Source organism: Lycorma delicatula, chromosome 4 (assembly GCF_047948215.1).
Source record: "Lycorma delicatula isolate Av1 chromosome 4, ASM4794821v1, whole genome shotgun sequence".
NCBI classification, from domain to species: domain Eukaryota; kingdom Metazoa; phylum Arthropoda; class Insecta; order Hemiptera; family Fulgoridae; genus Lycorma; species Lycorma delicatula.
The window spans coordinates 190616951-190639438 of NC_134458.1; the positions used below are offsets into that span (position 1 = coordinate 190616951).

Below are 22488 nucleotides of genomic sequence, written 5' to 3' on the forward strand. Positions count from 1 at the left end.
ATTTATACAAAGATTTAACTACTTGTGCATCAAAAATCTTAACTAATCTAATTCTTTACTCTATCTAGACTAATTCTTTACAGAAGAAATGAGAGGAGAGTGGAAGAAGTGTTAGGAGAAGACAGATTTGGTTTCAGGAAAAGTATAGAGACAGGGGAAGCAATTTTAGGGCTCAGATTAATAGTAGAAGGAAGATTAACAAAAAACAAACCGACATACATGGCATTTATAGACTTAGAAAAGTAATTTGATAATGTAGACTGGAGTAAAACGTTCAACATTTTAAAACGGTTCAAGCATAGAGATAGAAAAACAATCACAAATATTAACGGGGGGAGGCCAAACTGCAATCGTAATAATCGAAGAACATAAGCAAGAAGCCGTAATATAAAAATATAAAGGTTGATAGACTGGTGTAACATCCTCACAACTACACCAGTCTAGTGATCGTACAAGCAAAATTTTTTATACGAAGGTGCTACCCAAAAATTCAGGGAATTTGAATTTTGCGCATGAACCATTGCTGGTACTACCAGCTACCGCTAGATGTGGCTAAGATTACTCTTTGTGAATCAATGTTCCATTGTTCCAACCAATGTTCAAACAGCTGTGATGAAAAAAAGGCTGCATTGTTGACTTTCGTGCGGTTGTATAATGTTGTGTTTTACTGCTTCGACAAAGATCTAAATGGCAGATTTAACCTGCATCAAATTTTGCTTTATGTTTAAAAAAACCAGTGCAAAAAATCATCGCATGCTTGTGGAAGCATTTGGTGACAATTCTATGAGTAAAAGTAAAACTTTTTTGTGGTATAAACGATTCAAAGATGGAAGAAGATGGATGATGATGAGCGTTCAGGAAGACCATCATCAAGTCCGAGAGCCTATTGTTGCAGATAGACAAACAATCCATGTTGTTTGTGCAATCGTACAAATTTCATACAGGCAACGTATCTTGTCGGACAATTTGAACATGAGAAACATTGCTGCAAAATTCATACAGAGACTGTTGAACAGCAACCAGAAACAAAATTGCGTAGCTGTTTGTAGTGAATTGAAAAATTTAGCAAGAGATGACCCTGCCCGTAGTCCCTCCGAGCTCTCGAGCTCAAGAGGAAGAGCGAGGGAATCCTGAAATCTGAGGCCAGGAGAATGTTGATAGAGGAGTGGCAACGCGAGTGGAGTGTAACGGATAAGGGGGCCTGGACGAGGAGGTTAATCCCCGACATCGACCCGTGGTTCCGGTGAGACCAATTACTATCTCACTCAGTTCCTGTCCGGGCACGGGAAGTTTGGTTTCTACCTCGCCAGGTTTCAAAGAAGAGAGGATCCTACGTGACCAGGAGGACACCCCGGAGCAAGTCTTCTTTCACTGCAGGCGGTGGGTGGCGATGAGGAGGCTATCCAGACTGAAGGGATTGATCCCGGATAGCATCGTCAGATATATGCTCCAGGGAAGAAGGGAGTGGGATCAGATTTCAGGACTGGTTATGAGGATTCTCCAGGTCAAGGAGAGAGAGGGGCGGAGGACTGGGGAGCAGAGCAGGTGGACACGAGAGCGGTGTCAATAAGGTTATTGTTTTAAAGTAATTTTAGAATAGTGTTAATTATTAGTGGAATATGAAAGTGATGTGAAATGTAAAAACGGTGTAAATATAGTTATATATGATGTGATGGTATGCCTGCAAGGTGTGTGCCAGGTCTTTCATCGGAAGGCAGCTACGGGACAGATCGAAGGCAGGATGTGGCAGGCAAGTTTACTTTAGGTTTTAATTACTGTGTTTTAGATTCAGGATTTTCATTGTTGGTTTTATTCTTTTGTTCCACTTGATAATAGTCTAGACTGTCTCCTGGAAGTGGCTGGAAACAGCCATCAAACAAAATGAAAGTGCATGGGACCCAGCTCTTAACTGGGTCTCACATTCTATTATGCGCATTATTCTACAGGGTTTTCCACATAAAACGCAACCCATCAATCACTCATCCATGAAATTTCAAAAGTCAAGGTTACTCCCCTACTCGTTACTGAAATGGACTCGTCCAACATCTGAACATCGCGGGCGACGCAGTAGAACACTACCGATAGTAACAACAATGCAATCATAACGTTCAGTGTATTGCTAGAGACAAGATGGTGTTTTCGCTAGATGAATGTGTTTTCATTGTCGAGTCTTACTTCTGTACGAAATCTGCGGTTGCAGTGCAAGATTTGTTTCGCCATAAGTACCCAGATAAAACCAGCTCCTAACAAAACATCAGTATTAAGGTTAGTCGCAAAATTTAGAGAGACCGGTACTGTTAATAACAAGGAACACAAAAGATCTGCGTCGGTGTTGAATACAGATACAGTCGCTGAAATCAAAGACCGATTACTCGCCTCGCCAAATAAATCGATCAGACGTTTGTCTGCTGAAATTAATTTGTCTTAATCGACTGTACATCGGGGGACCAAACGATTACAATTACGACCTTATCGAATTCAAACGGTTCATCGAGTTCTTGAGCCCGAAAAAGAAAAACGGCTACAATATTGTCAATGGTTCCGTCAATTTCTGGGTGAGGGAATTAATGTTATGGATTCGTTATTTTTCACAGATGAAACACGGTTTCATTTGGATGGCCACATAAACAGCCATAACAGTAGGATTTGGAGCGCTGAAAATCCCCACGTTTATCACGAAAAACAATTACACCCATAGAAGTTGGGCGTGAGGTGCGTGATACCGCGGAAGAAAATAATCGGTCCTATTTTTTTCGAGTACACCATTAATACAGAACGATATCAGGATATTTTATTTCAGTTCATCGCACTCTTGGAAGAGGAAGACAGACACTGTTGGCTACAACATGACGGTGCGACATCGCACTATGCAGGTTCAACTTCTGATTTCGTCGAGGAATTCTTTGGTAATCGTGTTATTGGTCGAGGCTTGTGGCCACTAAGATCTCCAGATTTGACTGCGGTGTATTTTTATCTACAGAGTTACCTCAAAGAAAAAGCCTACAGCAACAAATCACGAATACTTGAACGATTGAAAATCAATATTGAACAAGCTGTATTAAATATCCAGCCACAAACTTTGAAAAAAGTTGCAAGAAACGCTGTAAAAAGAATTGAAGTTTGTATTCAAGAAGATGGCGGCCACTTCCAATATTTACTCTAAATGTAAGGTAATAATGGTAATAATAAAAATTACATTTACATTTACTCATGCCTTTTTATTATTTAAATACCTTCCAATATAACGTTGGGTTGCATTTTATATGGGACACCCTGTATATTGTAAATTAAATATTATGACAATTCTATATTAAAAAAAAAAAAAAAAAACGTATCAAAAAAAGTATAATTTAAACAGTCAATATAATTATTGCGATCAACTCGTTACATAAATTAAAAGATTTGGCAACAACAAAATTTTTTTCTTTTATATTATAAAATCAATATGTAACATAGCTTATCTTATAAACACAGTTGTATTAATTAACATAATAATAAATTTAAATGAGCAATTAATTATGCAAATAAAACTTCCAATACATTGTTAGATAAAGATTTAGATAAATATTTAACAAGTGGTAATGTTTTTTTTCCTTTCTTCCCAGTTCTACTAAACTAATAACCTCTATAAAAAAAAAAAAAAAAAAAAATTAAAAATACATCAACATATCCAATAACGGCATCGATACCACATATATAAAAGCAATCTGAGAAAACTTGATCAAAATTGACCCAGTAGTTATATAGATTTTTTTTTTGTCTTCAGTCATTTGACTGGTTTGATGCAGCTCTCCAAGATTCCCTATCTAGTGCTAGTCGTTTCATTTCAGTATACCCCCTACATCCTACATCCCTAACAATTTGTTTTACATATTCCAAACGTGGCCTGCCTACACAATTTTTTCCTTCTACCTGTCCTTCCAATATTAAAGCGACTATTCCAGGATGCCTTAATAAGTAACCTATAAGTCTGTCTCTTCTTTTAACTATATTTTTCCAAATGCTTCTTTCTTCATCTATTTGCCGCAATACCTCTTCATTTGTCACTTTATCCTCCACCTAATCTTTCCTTCTAATCCTTTATCCTTCTAATCTTTTCTTCTCAGATACTCTGATCGTCCAAGTTTCACTTCCATATAAAGCGACACTCCAAACATAAACTTTCAAAAATCTTTTCCTGACATTTTATATCGCCCCTGCTTAGTCCATCTTTAGTAATTCTACGTCCCAAATAACAAATTTCTTCTACCTCCATAATCTTTTCTCCTCCTATTTTCACATTCAGTGGTCCATCTTTGTTATTTCTACTACATTTCATTACTTTTGTTTTGTTCTTGTTTATTTTCACGCGATAGTTCTTGCGTAGGACTTCATCTATGCCGTTCATTGTTTCTTCTAAATCCTTTTTATTCTTGGCTAGAATTACTATATCATCAGCAAATCGTAGCATCTTTATCTTTTCACCTGGTACTGTTACTCCGAATCTAAATTTTTCTTTATCATCATTAACTGCTAGATCCATGTAAAGATTAAAAAGTAGCGGAGATAGGGAACATCCTTGTTGGACTCCCTTTCTTATTACGGCTTCTTTCTTATATTCTTCAATAGTTACTGTTGCTGTTTGGTTCCTGTATATGTTAGCAATTGTTCTTCTGTCTCTGTATTTGAACCCTAATTTGATTTAAAAATGCTGAAAATTTTACTCCAGTCTACGTTATCGAATGCCTTTTCTAGGTCTATAAACGCCAAGTGTGTTGGTTTATTTTTCTTTAATCTTCCTTCTACCATTAATCTGAGGCCTAAAATTGCTTCCCTTGTCCCTATACTTTTCCTGAAACCAAATTGGTCTTCTCCTAACACTTCCTCCACTCTCCTCTCAATTCTTCTGTATAGAATTATAGTTAAGATTTTTTATGCACGACTAGTTAAACTAATTGTTCTGTATTCTGTAATTACTATATACACAGAAATAAATACATAATTAAGTTTTACTAATTACCTTCCCTTTCGCCCTTCCAGCGTGTTTTTGGACAGATTTTGCGATCAAACTGCCTTAGCTTTCAAGCATCTTCTTATTACTACTAAAAAACAACTAAACCGCTTTCACCGACTAAACTAGAAAAGGGAAAGAACAAGGAACATCCCTTATACACGAGGAGTAAAAAAAAAAAAACCTAACTTCCATCACCAGGCCAGAGTTGGCACTGCAGGAATAACAGTACTCTCTGTTCCTTGCGGCCATATGTGCCGCTTACCATGTGCACATGCATACAACAGCCAAACACCATGCTGTTGGAACTGTGAAGCATACAGTTCCATACAAAGATTTTTGTATCTTTCTCATAGATTGATATTAAGCAAAGATTATATATATTGTACATATATAAAGAACAAATTAAAGAAACAATTATATTAAATGTTATTAATAATATCAAATGGAAATAGGGGGTGCTGCAGTTTCACAGTGCCTATATGCGAGCCGCCACTGTTCAGAAGAGCACTGAATATAATTGGTTTTAACAAATTAACTCACAATAATCAAATGGTTTTATCGATATGGAACTCCTGGAATAGACGGAATACCTGTAGAATTACTGCGCAGATTTTTTTTTTGTCTTCAGTCATTTGACTGGTTTGATGCAGCTCTCCAAGATTCCCTATCTAGTGCTAGTCGTTTCATTTCAGTATACCCTCTACATCCTACATCCCTAACAATTTGTTTTACATATTCCAAACGTGGCCTGCCTACACATCACATTTAGTGGCCACTAAATACAAAGTGTATTGCTTACAGGCCAGCATACATTTATGAATTGAAAAATATATGCCGTCAAAGTTGAGGCCACAACAAGAAAAAATCTACATAAAGTGACGGCGAGTGTGCATGCTCATGTTGAAAATTGCATTGCCTACAACAATGGTCACCTGAAGGACATAATTTACAAAAAGGGACATGTTTAAGGAATAGTATAAAGTGTTCGTTCAAAGAGTGTACATTACTAAAACCTAATTTTTCATGCTTTTTTTTTTAAACGGATCACTTTAGTTCATTTTTTTGGAAAGTTCGTTCTTTTCTTGCTGATTTGTTGTTTTTCAGCTTTTCTTTTTTGCCAGTAATTTCTAAGGGTTTCAGATCTTCTTGCCCTTTCTTGTTTAGAGTACACCCGGACTTATTGTTTTCTTGGGTTTTGATAGGAATCTTGTTTCTTTATTTTTTTAATTTCTCATAGTTTCCGGTTTTCGTTTTTAGGTTTTCACGGGTTATGTCTAATTCCTCCATATCTTTCTGTACTTCGTAAAATCAGTTCGGTCTGCTTTTCTTGTTCCAGAAAAGTTTGATTATCCATCTGATAAGTCTGGTCTCTTCCATTCTGAAAATATGTTCTAGAATGGAAATTCTCTTCTTTCTAAATTTATTAGTTATCGGGATAATCGTTTTGTAAATCTCTTCGTTTGGAATAATTCTCCAAATCCCATATTTTTTAATGTTTTTCCTGACACATCGTCGAAGAATCTGTCTTTCAATCTTTTCCAGTTTGTCGGTAAACCTTGTCTGGTACGGTCCAAATATGGTTTCGCATCCGTAAAGTATTTCCGGTCGGATAACTGAGTTATAATGTCTTATTTTTGTGTTTATCGACATGCATTTTTTGTTATATATGTTTTGGTGTTTTTATTGTGGCTTTGATGAGTTTATTTATTCTTTCATTCCAGTTTGGATTTTCTTGGAGGTTGTGTGTGATGTTTTCCCCCAAATATTTAACGTTTTCTACTAGTTCTATGTCATTATTGTTTATTTTTACTTTATGCATAGTGGGTCTCTCACCATAATTATGATTTTTTCGTATGAAATGTTTAGACCGATTTTTCCTGCAATCTCTTCCAGTGTTGACAGTTGGTATCTGGCCTCTTCTATATTTTGGGATAGTAGGGCTAAATCGTCCGCAAAGCCTAGGCAAGTTACTGAGATACCTTTTCCAATTTTAACGTTGTCTTTATTTAATTTTTTCCAATCCCGTATTATAAATTCAAGGGCACAGTTGAATAAAAGCGGTGACACTCCATCTCCTTGTCTCAGTCCTGTTTTGATGTCGAATGGATCAGATATTTCTCCCCTGAATTTAACCTTGCATTTCGTATCCGCTAGTGTTAGTCCGATGATTTTGACTAGTTTTGGATAAAGCCCTAAATTCTCAGGATTTTTAGCAGGAATTCTCGATGTACACAAACATATGCTTTCTTGAAATCAATAAAAGTCACTACCAGTTGTTTATTCCTTAGTTTATGATACCTTATAATTAATTTTAAATTTAGAATTTGTTCTGGGCACCCTCACCACGGTCTAAATCCCCCTTGGTATTCCCCTAGAACTTATTCCAGTCGGTCTTTGATTAGTGCAATCTAGTAAGGAAATTCCCCTATAGTTGTCAGGGTTGGTTTTATGCCCTTTTATATGTAAAGGTTGGATTATTGCGGTTTCATGCTTTTTATATATATATATATATATATATAATGTTTAAAATGAGTCACGTCTGCCAAAGTGGTATATAAAAAATTATCAAAGATTATAGATTCTAAGAAAAGACGCGTAACTTTAATCAATATGTTTCTTAAACATTAGTTGGGCTTTTCTATAATCTTTTGAATAACTGAACAGAATTTGGTATTAAAATATTTGTTTCATGATAAAATGTTAGCGAAAAAATAATACATACCTTCTCCGCTATCAATTTTACTAACAATCACTTGTTTCAAAAAATGTAATCTTTCATTCATTACATGAGCCACTTCAGTGGTCGGTTCACGAGTACCGTGGCGAATAATTGCCCATATTTTTTTCGGAACACAACCTGAAAAAAATAAAATATATTTTAAAATAGATAAAAACACAAAGGTTACATTTATATTTTCTAACTTAAATAATACACACACGTGTGCACACAAATTATAACAACACAACCAAATAGAAATTCAGTTCTAATAAGGACATACATTTATTAGTTATGAAATAAACTTTAAAAAATAACAATATAAATTGGTAACTGTACAACGTGAATAGATAAAAATCCTACAATTTGCTAATGATGTAGTAATTATAGCCGAGAGTAAAAAAAGAATAAAAAGAAACAATGTACGGCACGTATGAAGTCCTGCCAGAACTACCACATGAAAATAAACAAGAACAAAACGAAAGTAATGAAATGTACTAGAAATAATGTAGGTGGACTACTAAATATAAAAATAGAAAGAAAAAATTATGGAAGTAGAAGAATTTTGTTATTAGTGAAATAGAATTACTGAAGATGGATGAAACAGGAGCGTTATAAAATGCCGAATAGAACAGGCGAAATGAGCTTTCAGTCAGAAATATAATTTTAATTTAAACATCAGGAAAACATTTTTGAAAGTATATGTTTGGAGTATCGCTTTATATGGAAGTAAAACTCGGATGATTGGAGTACCTGAGAAGAAAAGATTGGAAGCTTTTGAAATGTAGTGCTACAGGATAATGTTAAAAATCTGACGGGTGGATAAACTGACAAATGACGAGGTGTTGCGACAAATAGATGAAGAAAGAAGCATTTGAAAAAATATAGCTAAAAGAAGACTTATAGGCCACATACTAAGGCATCCTGGAATAGTCGCTTTAATATTGGAAGGACAGGTAGAAGGAAAAAATTGTGTAGGCAGGCCACGTTTGGAATATGTAAAACAAATTGTTAGGGATGTAGGATGTAGGGGGTATACCGAAATGAAACGACTAGGATTAGATAGGGAATCTTGGAGAGCTGCATCAAACCAGTCAATTGACTGAAGACAAAAAAAAGTTAATTTTTTTTTTTTATGATCAGAAGTTAATAATTATTAATAAATCAATTTATTTAAATAAAACAGAAAGAAAGATAAACAAAATATACATGAATATGAAGTCACATTCTAACCGATGTGTGCATGATTAACGATCCCACAAGTTCTCAGTTAACACCAAATATCTACTTGAGTGACGTGAAAGATGTAAGATCTAAATACTTAATTATTAAAATTTTATACGGCTATAATTCTGGAAACTAATAAAAATAAGTACCACTTATATCGCTAAAAAGCTCTAAACTAGGGGCATTATTACTGCAATTAAGAAAAACTTAAAAATCCAAATTTATTTAGGGGTCTGACGACTGCATACACATTTTTGGCCAAGTCGATTTCAATGAAAAGGGGGAGGAGGTGCACAACTAGATGTTGCAATAGTCCTTAATACAAAATTCCAACATTCTATGGCTAATCGTGAAATGTAGTAGAAATAACAAAGATGGACCACTGAATGTGAAAATAGGAGCAGAAAGGATTATGGAGGTAGAAGAATTTTGTTATTTGGGAAGTAGAATTACTAAAGATGGACGAAGCAGGAGCGATATAAAATGCCGTATGGCACAAGCAAAACGAGCCTTCAGTAAGAAATATAATTTGTTTACATCAAAAATTAATTTAAATGTCAGGAAAAGATATTTGAAAGTGTATGTTTGGAGTGTCGCTTTATATGGAAGTGAAACTTGGACGATCGGAGTATCTGAGAAGAAAAGATTAGAAGCTTTTGAAATATGGTGCTATAGGAGAATGTTAAAAATCAGACGGGTGGATAAAGTGACAAATGAAGAGGTATTGCGGCAAATAGATGAAGAAAGAAGCATTTGGAAAAATATAGTTAAAAGAAGAGACAGACTTATAGGCCACATATTAAGGCATCCTGGAATAGTCGCTTTAATATTGGAAGGACAGGTAGAAGGAAAAAATTGTGTAGGCAGGCCACGTTTGGAATACCGAAATGGAACGACTAGTACTAGATAGGGAATCTTGGAGAGCTGCATCAAACCAGTCAAATGACTGAAGACAAAAAAAAATATCCATGTTCATACCGAAAATTTTGGTATAATCAATATAATGGGCATAAATCTATGCAATTATTTCCATTTTTTGGTTGAGCAGTAAAAATTAAACAGAGGTGTGATATTTTACACTTTATTATCATATAATAAACTACTAACAAAATCCATTCTATCACATGGATACGATGCTAATAATAAAAATTTGAAGGTTTAAACTACTGTAGTATTTCATTTATTGAAAGCAACTGAACTAATTATGATACATTAATGACTTGATAGAGAAATTTACTATAATGAACTTTCAATACAACTTGCAATTAACATAATTTAACATAGCAAGAGTTATCCGTGAACTATTACAATTAAGGTTAAATCTGTAGATAATTGCAAGATGTATTTTGACTTATTACAAAATCAAATATAAAGTGGTTTTTATTTTCAATAGACTTATTTATTTCCAGTTATTACCTCAATTTGTCTGATCAAATCTTTAAAAAGGATTACAGATGTACACGAAAATTAAAAGAATGGGCTTATTTGAACAAGCTCTAACAATCTAGATAATTAAAATTCTGGCAACATCTGTTAATTGTTAATAATATATATCTATCAATGATTATCGCCTTTTGAAAAAAAAGAAAGTTTTGTCATTTTACCTAAGTATAAGGACATCTTAGAAAAACTGTTTGTCAGTTTGTCTTTAAACTAATGAACTACATACAAATCTTATATATCTGGGAGAAACAGCTTAAAAAAATACATCTTTTGTTTGGTGAAAGCTTCTAAGTTAAATGCTTCAAATTTTATGGAGTAATTTTTATTTTTTTGTCTTCAGTCAATTGACTGGTTTGATGCAGCTCTCCAATATTCCCTATCTAGTGCTAGTCGTTTCATTTCAGTATACCCTCTACATCCTACATCCCTAACAAATTGTTTTACATATTCCAAACGTGGCCTGCCTACACAATTTTTCCCTTCTACCTGTCCTTCCAATATTAAAGCGACTATTCCAGGATGCCTTAGTATGTGGCCTATAAGTCTATCTCTTCTTTTAAATTGTTAGGGATGTAGGATGTAGAGGGTATACTGAAATGAAACGACTAGCACTAGATAGGGAATCTTGGAGAGCTGCATCAAAGCAGTCAAATGACTGAAGACAAAAAAAAAAGTGTCCATAACCTGTCAAAGAATTTCATCTTCCAGCAAGACAATGTACCTTATCATAAATCATGAGTTACCAAGACACGGTTTGATACAAATGATGTGGAACTTTTGGACTGGCCTGCTCGTAGTCCTGACTATTTGAGAATTTATGGAATTGGATGGCACTGCAACTTGCTAAAAGAAAACCTAAAATAAAGGCTGAGTTACGACTTCAAATCGTTAAGTCTGTGACAAACAGGTGACAAAAGAAAAATATCTGGAATTGAATGAATCAATGCCTGATAGAGTACATGCCTAAAATCGTATGGAGGTCATACAAAATACTAAACATTTAAAAAATGATGTAGCATTATCTCTGAAGATTTTGTCATGAAATACTGATTTTTCAGTTTCTTAAACTTATGAAAGATACTGTAATTAAAAAATACTTATACCTACTTTGCTATTGACAAAACCTTTTTATATTTACACATTCAATGTGCATTCAAAAAATGAAAACTTTGGCAATTGAATTGTATTCATTTTTCACAATTTTTTTTTTTAATTTCCAACTGAAATTCCTTCTTGTAAACCAATATACAATGATTTACATTACGCTAGAATTATATTTAAATATTCCAAAGAACAGGAATGAAAATAAAATTTAATACAAAATACTTTTAGTAGTTATGACAGGACAAGTAATCGGTAGAACAATGAGTAGTCTTTCATCAACATTACTTCACTTTACATCTCTAAAGCAAGAAATTTAAAATACAATAAAAACTAATAAGATATATTCACTAACTATAATAAAGTTTTATAGAGAAATACTAACCTGAATAATTCAAACTGTCAGTATTCAAATTTGCTACATTTCTATAAGGAGTTTTCGTACCTAAATGTAGACAAATTTCCGGTTCAAAAATATGGCACTTTGGACGAAAAAAAGTAACTAACCATATACTTATAATCAATACTAACAACGGAAGAATCTTATAAATAGTACAACAGTTAGCCATTAGTCAAAAAACACTTAAAAATTTGTTTAAAAATAAAAGCGACTGACAAAATCAGCTGACATATAAACTGTTTAATAAAAATTGTAATCAATTAAAAAACGTTAAAAAGTCGACATAAAGAATAAACATTCACAAATTTTTAAATCAATTTGTAAAAAACGACACTAAAACACAATAATTTAAAGGATAAAAAGTTAACATCTATAACTACTATCCAAAGGTTAAACAAGATCAACACTTCCCACAAGTGAATCACGTCTCTTCAAAACTTCTAAAAATACAATAGTGTTGCCAACACAAAAACTTGATAATTATATTGGTTTAACGATGTGTTTTTATTAATAAAATTCCTTTCTAATTTTTTTATAGTATTATGCAATCGTAATACACACATAAAATGCTAAATCTTTTATTTTATGATCTTACATAAATTTATATTTATGCTTTAGCGAAATGAAATATATGAACAAGGAAAATCTTATAATAAAAATTAAGTGAAATATTTACTTGGAAAAATTGAAGAAAAAAAATCGATTTTTCATTGTATTTTAGTTTGAAATTTATCTAAATAATTTTTTTACGTAATTAGAAATTAATTTATACTTTTTTTTAGTAATCATATGTTTTCATCATCTGTGAATATTCACCGTTTTACTTTACTTTTTTCCATAGTTCTTTCTTATTTTTCCTTCTTTGTACCAAGTAAGGAAAGTATTATATTCACAAAAAAATTTCGGTTTTCAGATTTCAACGGAATCCATTTTGATTAGTTTTGGCGCGTTCAACTCTTAAATGTCAGGAAAGTATTTTTGAAAGTGTACGTTTGGAGTGTCGCTTTATATGGAAGTGAAACTTGGACAATCGTTGTATCTGAGAAGAAAAGATTAGAAGCTTTTGAAATGTTGTGCTATAGGAGAATGTTAAAAATCAGATGGGTGGATAGTGACAAATGAAGAGATGTTGCAAGAAGCATTTGGAAAAATATAGTTAAAAGAAGAGACAGACTTATAGGCCACATCCTGGAATAGTCGCTTTAATATTGGAAGGACAGGTAGAAGGAAAATATTGTGTAGGCAGACCACGTTTGGAATATGTAAAACAAATTGTTAGGGATGTAGGATGTAGAGGGTATACTGAAATGAAACGACTAGCACTAGATAGGGAATCTTGGAGAGCTGCATCAAACCAGTCAAATGACTGAAGACAAAAAAAACAGGGTTCTTGTTAATTTTATTTTATTCCACCAGATTACACTTTCAATTCAGTATACTGAATTAGTAAAAAGTCATGAATGTTTAATCATTTTAATTTTTTGACTTTATTTTATTCTCCTGACGATGGTGGAAGGAAGGATTGGTTTTCTTGGGAATTCTCCCGTCACCACCCCATTCGGTCGTCCTAACCCATAAGACCGAATGTCTGTGCCACAAACACAAATGGCTACTGATCGTCAAAACAGTTAAGCAACCAGTGTCCTAACTAGCTCCTAGAACTAACCTAAAAGCATGACCGGAATAAGCGTTGTGCCATACACCACTTGCTTGCATCTCCCACATCCACTTGTCATATATCATTAAAATGGATAGACGCACCTGGTCAACTACTAAAATATATATGACTATCAATAATTAAATTTATCTCGTCAAAGACAGCAATTTGCTGCCATGCCTAGGCTGCTGAATGCCAGGAAGCATCTTTCCCATTAATGTGCTTGGAGGCTTAATCTGGCTAGTAGCCAGCCATATCTCTCAGTTACATTCCTAGCAGCATAATAGGAGTCTTTTACATTAGGTAAACTACTGATGGTTGAAGGAAGGAAACGCATCGAGGAACTCTCGCACGGTCTGACAATGCGTCTCTGGTCAAATTTTCCCTTGACCTCTAAGTTCCAGGTTGGCCCCTAAGAGCTAGGCATCGAACATCATGTGTTCGTTCTACTGGACCTCCCCGGAGACGCACAGCTCATCTTGTCAGGCGGAACTGAAATAAATATGGGTTTAAATATGCATTGCTGAAGATTACTTAGGGTCCCGTTGCCCTTAAAAATAAAGGATAGACTTACCATTCCCCTGATCCTGTATAAATCTCTACAAGGACCTTCTTTTTGTCGGAAGGCTGTAAAGCTTCCTCCGCAGGCGTTATATAGGCAACTGTTCGAAATTTAGAACCGATATATTGAGATTAATGTTCCACTCCAGTACACAGGCCTTTCTTTTTCCTGTTTAGCCTCCGGTACCACTACCGTTTAGATAATTCTTCAGAGGATGATATGTATGAGTGTAGTCTTGCACATTCTCAGTTCGACCATTCCTGAGATGTGTGGTTAATTGAAACCCAACCATCAAACAACACCGGTATCCACGATCTAGTATTCAAATCCGTGTAAAAATAACTGACTTTACTAAGACTTGAACGCTGTAACTCTCGACTTCCAAATCCGCTGATTTGGGAAGACGCGTTAACCACTAGACCAACCCGGTGGGTTCAGTACACAGGCCTGGCTCAAAACTGTCAAACCCATGGTCTAAAGACTGAAAGATCTAGAACGTCACATTTAATTTCCTGGTAAGGTGAATCTTCATTCTTTTATAATCTTTAAAAAATTTATTTCAGGTTTCAGGATTATAAATGTGAACCCAAGTTTCATTCTTGATTACTAACCTAACCAAAAAAACCTTTGGAGCTTCAAAATTGCTTTGGTTATCTCAACTCATTCCTTCCACTGATCAAATTTCATAAATTTTGGTACTCAATTTGGCTGAAAATTCAGGATTGTTGTAATAATAATGAAACCGACATGTTTCCCAGAGATATCCAATTTTTTAGCTATCTTTTTGATATATTTGCCGGTCCTGAAGAATGTGCTTATGGACAGTAGTGTCAATTGCGATTTCAGGGTGCCCACTACGGGTTTTTTTATCTTCAACAGTGAAATGAACAGTCTTGAAATGAATATATTAACGGTAACCATGAGTTTTAAGAATTCTATTCTAGTTCTAAATTAAAATTACAAGATTATTTGGGTATTTATAATAAAAATTAATCGTTAGAATATAAAATTATAATTTTGAAACAGCTGGAAAATGTGTTGAAAGATATTCCTGTATGAAAATATTATACGCGTAGGTTGTAATTAGAAAAGAAATCAGTTATTGGGCTGGTAAGTAAAGTAACGATTATTTGTTGTAATTGTAAAGAAGTTTTTCAATTGTGAAAATATTGTTGTAAAAAACAAAAAATAAAAAAGATATTACAATTTGAACCTAAGACTTATTTATAGTTTATATACACTGGGAAAGGTATACCAGGTGCGATAATAAAGTAATGAGACTGATTTTTCTTTACAAGATATGGCAACCCTGCAGCTTGCGTAGGCACACCATCTTTGACCTTGGTCTATAAGCTACTTCTAGTCCAAGCGACACATTGATGCAACTGCTCAGTCGTGAGTTGTGCAGTAATAAGTGAACACGTGTTTGTGTCTCTCGTCACAGAAATGAAACCGCAAAATATTGCACAACGGTATGCCATTTCTTTTTGCGTTAAATCGGGTGAAAACGCGACAACTTACGGTAAGATTCAGAAGGCTTTAGGAGAGGAGATTATGTCAAGAGCTCAAGTTTTTCGGTGGCATAAAATTTTTAGCGAAGGCAGAACGAATGTTGAAGATGAAGACCGCAGTTTACGACCATCAACCTCACAGACAGATGTCAACTTGACCAGGGTGCGTAAAATCGTACGATCTGATCAAAGATTATCCGTGAAAATGATCGCAGAATAACTGAACATCAATTGAGAAACGGTTCGTCTAATATTAACTGAAGATCTTGGTAGGAGAAAGATTTGTGCAAAAATGGTCCCCAAAAATCTCACACAACATCAGCGAGAAACACGGAAAAATGCGGCAGCCGATCTGTTAGAGCAAATGGAAATCAATCCAGATTTGTTGAGCTGTGTTATCACCGGCAATGAAGGTTGGTTTTTTCAATACAATCCAGAGACAAAACAACAAAGTTTGCAATGGTGCTCAAAGGGATCACCCAGACCAAAAAAAGCTAGCATGTCAAAGTCAAAAGTGAAATGCGTGCTTGTGTGCTTCTTCGATTCCAAGGGTATTATTCATAAAGAGTGGGTGCCTCCTGGACAAACAGTTAACCGATATTCTTACAAAGAAATTTTAGAAAGACATTGTAAACGATTTCTTTGTGTCCGTGCCAACATTGCTGATAATTGGATTCTGCATCACGATAATGCGCCATCCCATACTGCTCTGTCAGTACAGCAATTTTTAACCTCAACAGTACTACCACAGTCACCTTATTCACCATATATCGTTCCGTGCAACTTTTTTCTATATCAAAGAGTCAAAATGGCGGTCAAGAGACACCATTTTTAAACAACAAAAGATGTCCAAAAAGCTGTGATGAGGGTCTTGAAGGATATTACAGAAGTAATGAACGGTGGAAATAGAGATCTGTTTGTTGCTGTGGATGCCTCGTGGCAAAATAAGAGGCCACAACTATATTTGGGTAGAATTAATAATGAAAAAGTTAATTGTACTGCTAATTATTTTGAGTCTAGTGGAAGTACAAAAGTTGTGTAAGTCTTTCAGAGATCCCTGTCTCAGTACAGTGTCAGATATACTCAATACATAAGTGATGGAAATTCAAAAGGCTTTATTGGGAGCATTTTTTGTAAGTGGGTACCATGTATTTTATTTTTTTTTAAAATGAAGCAAAGCCAGGAACTTTTCAGTATCTCTTTGTATATCAATATATAAAACAAACATACTACACTCGTTAATATCGTCTAATAAATGTTAAATACAAATTAATATACAATTTATTAATAACAAAAATGATATTAAAACTAAATACAATATTGTTAATTTTTGTTATTTTACATAAATTGAAAAACAAAAAATCAAATACTTCTTTTTAATTAATAGTAATTAGGTTCAATTATTAGTAATTCTTTTCAACTAATTAGGCCTCAGATTAATAATAGAAGGAAAATTAAAGAAAAACAAACCGACATGCCAGGGATTTATGTAACTAGAAAAGGCATTCGATAATGTAGACTAGAATAAATGTTCAGCATTTAAAAAAAATTAGGGTTCAAATACAGAGATAGAAGAACAATTCCTAACATTTACAGGAACCAAACAGCAACAGTAATAACTGAAGAATATACGAAACAAGCCGTAAGAAGGGAGTCCGACAAGGATGTTCCCTATCCCCGTTACTTTTTAATCTTTACATAGAACTAGCAGTTAATGATGTTAAAGAACAATTTAGATTCGGAGTAACAGTACAAGGTGAAAAGATAAAGATGCTACGATTTGCTGATGATATAGTAATTCTAGCAGAGAGTAAAAAGGATTTAGAAGAAACAATGAACGGCATAGATGAAGTCCTAAGCAAGAACTATCGCATGAAAAATAAACAAGAACAAAACAAAAGTATCGTAATGTAGTAGAAATAACAAAGATGGACCATTGAATGTGAAAATAGGAGGAGAAAAGATTATGCAGGTAGAGGAATTTTGTTATTTGGGAAGTAGAATTACTAAAGATGTACGAAGCAGGAACGATACAAAATGCCGAATAGCACAAGCGAAATGAGCCTTCAGTAAGAAATATAATTTGTTTACATCAAAAATTAATTGAAATGTCAGGTAAAGATTTTTGAAAGTGTATGTGTATGAAAGAAGCTTTTGAAAGGCGGTGCTATAGGAGAATGTTAAAAATCGGATGGGTGGATAAAGTGACAAATGAAGAGGTATTGCGGCGAATGGATGAAGAAAGAAGCATTTGGAAAAATATAGTTAAAAGAAGAGACAGACTTATAGGCCACATACTAAGGTATCCTGGAATAGTTGCTTTAATATTGGAAGGACAGGTAGAGGGGAAAAATTGTGTAGGCAGGCCACGTTTGGAATATGTAAAACAAATTGTTAGGGATGTAGGGGGTATATTGAAATGAAACGACTAGCACTAGATAGGGAATCTTGGAGAGCTGCATCAAACCAGTCAAATGACTGAAGACAAAAAAATAAAAAGTGAATTAATTATTTATTTTTGTTAAAGCACTATTCGGTTATTGGTTTCAACCTGTAACCACTTTTAGGATATAAAATAATGGGATTTTTATCATAAAATATGTGACGATACTAAAAGTTTGGTTTAAAATCATATCGTGCCCCATTATAGAGGTTTTCTTCAGCCTTCAAAGTTGCCGCTAAGATAGTTATTTGCTTGTCCAATTTGAATTTTATATTATTTCTGTATCATTATCAACATAAACTAGAATTTTATAAAAAGAAATTGAAAGTTTAATTTTTTGCACCTTAGAAATTATTCAGAGGTCCAGTGAACTGAAAATTTGTAAATTACAATAACAGTAAAATTGTTCCATTCATCAAGATTCATCCAATTTTTGTGCGGGTTTTTATTTTGTGACCGATGGGACCTCGAAAAAAAAATAATAACCCTCGCATGTTTCCAAGCATTCCTTCCTGCTGACAATGATCTTTCATGATCTGTCATATCATAAATATTAGTCCCACTGTCTCTCAAGTTCCTATTACGGAGAACAGCCAATAATCGTGGATTAATTTTACATTTTCTTAATAGTAATCGATTCTGTGTAGACATGGTTTTCTTTTTCCATCAGTATTTCCTTTTCTCTTTGGATAGACTAAACCTGTTTCCTTAAAACTTTTCATGATTTCATATAAAGTACCTAACCCGACACTACACTTACTGGTAATCTGTCCGAGTCATTTGTATATGTGGTGACAGAGCAAGAAGTTTCGACCGCTTTCGTGGGGTGGTGGTGGGTGGTTATATCCATTGAATTAACTACACTAATTGATAATGAATTATAAAAACACGGAAAACACTAATACTGTTTGTATATGAACTAACAACATAACCCAAAATACCAAACAGTCTGCCACAGAATGAAAAACTTCCCTACAACATAACAAAAATTACCTTTATTCAGATTTAATTTGTTCGTTACTGTACTATCAGATTGACAAAAAATTTAATAATTTGTAATTTTTCTATATCAATATCATTCATTAAAAACTAATCATATAATTAATACTTCTAAAAAGGAGTTTCCAGTCGAGAGAAGATTAATCTTCACTTTATTCATAGGTTGAGTTAACTCACACTTAACTCGTAATTCTGATCGCTGGCGATAAGATATGGCGACTGAACTATAAGAATTATCTGAATGACTGATGTGTCAACGTAAAATGTAAACTTTCATTGGATGAAGGCCGCCGATATATTAGTAATACTGGATCAGAACTAACAGTTTATTTGAGGTAAATTTCCAGATATATGTAACAATGGACATCTCCTGTTAAAATTAATATATCAGGCGGATAAATCTAAATAGGGTAATTGCATGAACATTTATTTCATAGCCGAAGGATATAAAAAAAAATCAAAATTAATATAAAACACAAAAATTCACATATTTATAAATTTATTACAACAGAAGGATGTACAAAACATAAATAATATTTTATATAATTCCAATTTTGTTTGCCACATCCAGTGCATCATAATCCCGTGCCAATCGTACGTAAGCCTTTTTCTTTCCATCAGGCCTAGAAAAAAAATAATAAATAAAACAATTAACATTATCAAATAATATATTTTTTTAAACCTACATTATAACCCAGTGCAAATTTTTACAGACTTCAATGTGATGACTGTTAGACAGCTTTACATTAATTATTTATATATCTACTAGTAGAACCGGCAATGTTTCCCTATTTGAATATATATATATTATATATAAATAGAGAGAGAGAGAGAGAGAGATGAACACAATTGAAAATTTGATAAAAAAAATTAAAAACTGAACTTCACAAATTTTTCCTTTCACTTATTCTCCTTCCCCTTTACCCTTCACAACTTCTCCCTCAGCTTTCTCCAAGTTTCCCCTTTCCAGTTTTCTATTTCAACCTTTTCCCCACACATAAATCGGTCTATTAGTTTTTTGGTCTTTAGCGGACACACATACGAATATAGAATATACAAGGTGCAACAATAAACTAATGAGACTGATTTTTCTTTGCAAGATGTTGCAACCCTGCAGCTTGCGTAGGTACACCATCTTTGACCTCGGTCTATAAGCTACTTCTAGTCCAAGCGGCACATTGATGCAACTGCTCAGTCGTGAGTTGTGCTGTAATAAGTGAACACGTGTTTGTGTGTCTACTCACAGAAATGAAACCGCTACAACTTATGGTAAGCTTCAGAAGGCTTTTGGAGAGGAGATTATGTCAAGAGCTCAAGTTTTTGGCGGCATAAAATTTTTAGCGAAGGCAGAACGAATGTTGAAGATGAAGACCGCAGTGGACGACCATCGACCTCACGGACAGATGTAAACTTGACCAGGGTGCGTGAAATCGTACGATCTGATAGAAGATTATCCGTGAAAATGATTGCAGAACTCAACATCGATCGAGAAACGGTTCGTCTAATATTAACTGAATATCTTGTTAAGAGAAAGATTTGTGCAAAAATGGTCCCCAAAAATCTCACACAACAACAGCGAGAAACACGGAAAAATGAGGCAGGCAATCTGTTAGAGCAAACGGAAATCAATCCAGAATTGTTGAGCCGTGTTATCACTGGTGATGAAGGTTGGTTTTTTCAATACGATCCAGAGACAAAACGCCAAATTTGCGATGGTGCTCAAAGGGATCACCCAGACCAAAAAAAGCTCTCATGTCAAAGTCAAAAGTGAAATGCATGCTTGTGTGCTTCTTCGATTGAAAGGGAATTGTTCATAAAGAGCGGGTGCCTCCTGGACAAACAATTAACCGATATTTCTACAAAGAAATTTTAGAAAGACTTCGTAAATGAGATCTTCGTATCCGTGCCAACACATTGCTGATAATTGGATTCTGCATCACGATAATGCGCCATCCCATACTGCTCTTTTAACCGTACAGCAATTTTTAACCTCAAAACAATTCAGTACTACCACAGCCACCTTATTCACCAGATATCACTCTGTGCGACTTTTTTCTATTTCCAAGAGTCAAAATGCAGTCAAGGGACACCATTTCAAACAACACACGATGTCCAAAAAGCTGTGACGGGGGATACAAACACGTGTTCACTTATTACAGCATAACTCATGACTGAGCAGTCATGAGTACACAGCACACAGCTTGGACTAGAAGTAGCTTATAGACCAAGGTCAAAGATTGTGTTCCTACGCAAGCTGCAGGGTTGCCACATCTTGCAAAGAAAAATCAGTCCCATTACTTTATTTTCGCACCTCATGTGTATATATATATATACAGATTAAATGAACACATTATAAAACTGAACATTAAGATGGAACTGATTTCTTTTCGCCCTGTGTAAATCTGTCCAATAGTTTTTTAGTCTATAGTGGACACAAGACATGAACATTGCGTTTATAAATATACTAGCAGACCCAGCAATCCTTCGCTACTGCTATATATATACAATATGTATATATATATAGAGAAAGAGAGAGTGAGTGAGAGTTGAACACAATTGAAAATTTGATAAAAATATTAACACAAATTTTACCTTTCACTTATTCTTTTTCCCCTTTTCCCTTTCAAACTTCTCCCTCATCCCTCTCCTAGTTTCCTTTTTACCCTTTCCAGTTTTCCTCTACCTTTTCCCCCATTTTCCATTTTCCCAGTGCATAAATCGGTCTATTAGTTTTTTTATCTTTAGCGCTCACACATACAAATATAGAATATATATATATATATATATATCGAATAAAAATAGTCTGTATATTTCATTATTTCTTTGGTAAATACCTCGACACCGACCTCACCTAGCGGGTATAGTTTTTCCAAAATATATCTTTTTGCATAACTAATATTCATATTCTAAATATGAACCAAATCGGTCCATAAATATAATTTTTCTAAATATCTCAACCCCAGCGCCATCTAGTGGGTTAATTTTTTGCAGAGATAATTCTTTTCACCTAACTAATATATATATATATTCTGAATATGTGGCAAATCGGACCATAAATATAATTTTTCTAAATATCACGACGCCAGCGCCATCTAGCGGGTCCAAACTAATTCAGAAATGCATCCAACCATTCCCAAAATTTCATCGTTATCGGATGAACAGTTTAGGAAGGCATAAGAGACATACAGAAAGACAAACATTTAGTTTTATATATATAGATATATAAGAAGAAAGTTTATTTGTATATTTGTTTGTTTCGTAAATATCTCAACACTGATGCCACCTAGCGAGTAGTTTTTACAAAAATTTCTCTTTTCACATAGCTAAAATTTTGAAGATGTGCAAAATTGGAACATAAATTCAATTTTTTGAAATATCTTCAACCCAGCACCCCCTAGCGGGTCCAAACTAATTCAGAAACCTTCATGGGCATGCT

General features: G+C 34.2%; 2 protein-coding genes across 4 annotated transcripts in view; both read right to left on the reverse strand.

Annotated features, from left to right (window-relative positions):
• The window catches only part of LOC142324165 (multiple inositol polyphosphate phosphatase 1-like), an 87946-nt gene extending 75645 nt beyond the window's left edge, over positions 1-12301 (reverse strand). For both annotated transcript variants that reach the window (XM_075364893.1, XM_075364892.1), the window contains exons 1-2: positions 11866-12301; positions 7716-7850 (exon numbers count right to left, since the gene is read on the reverse strand). In XM_075364893.1, coding sequence (XP_075221008.1) covers positions 7716-7850; positions 11866-12049 — 319 coding nt within the window. In that variant the 5' untranslated portion in view covers positions 12050-12301. The remainder of the gene's footprint in view (positions 1-7715; positions 7851-11865) is intronic.
• Positions 12302-19534: 7233 nt separating this feature from the next.
• RpL23A (ribosomal protein L23A) overlaps positions 19535-22488 on the reverse strand; it is a 65468-nt gene continuing 62514 nt past the window's right edge. For both annotated transcript variants that reach the window (XM_075364896.1, XM_075364895.1), the window contains exon 5: positions 19535-19675. In XM_075364896.1, the coding sequence (XP_075221011.1) occupies positions 19591-19675 (85 nt within the window). In that variant the 3' untranslated portion in view covers positions 19535-19590. The remainder of the gene's footprint in view (positions 19676-22488) is intronic.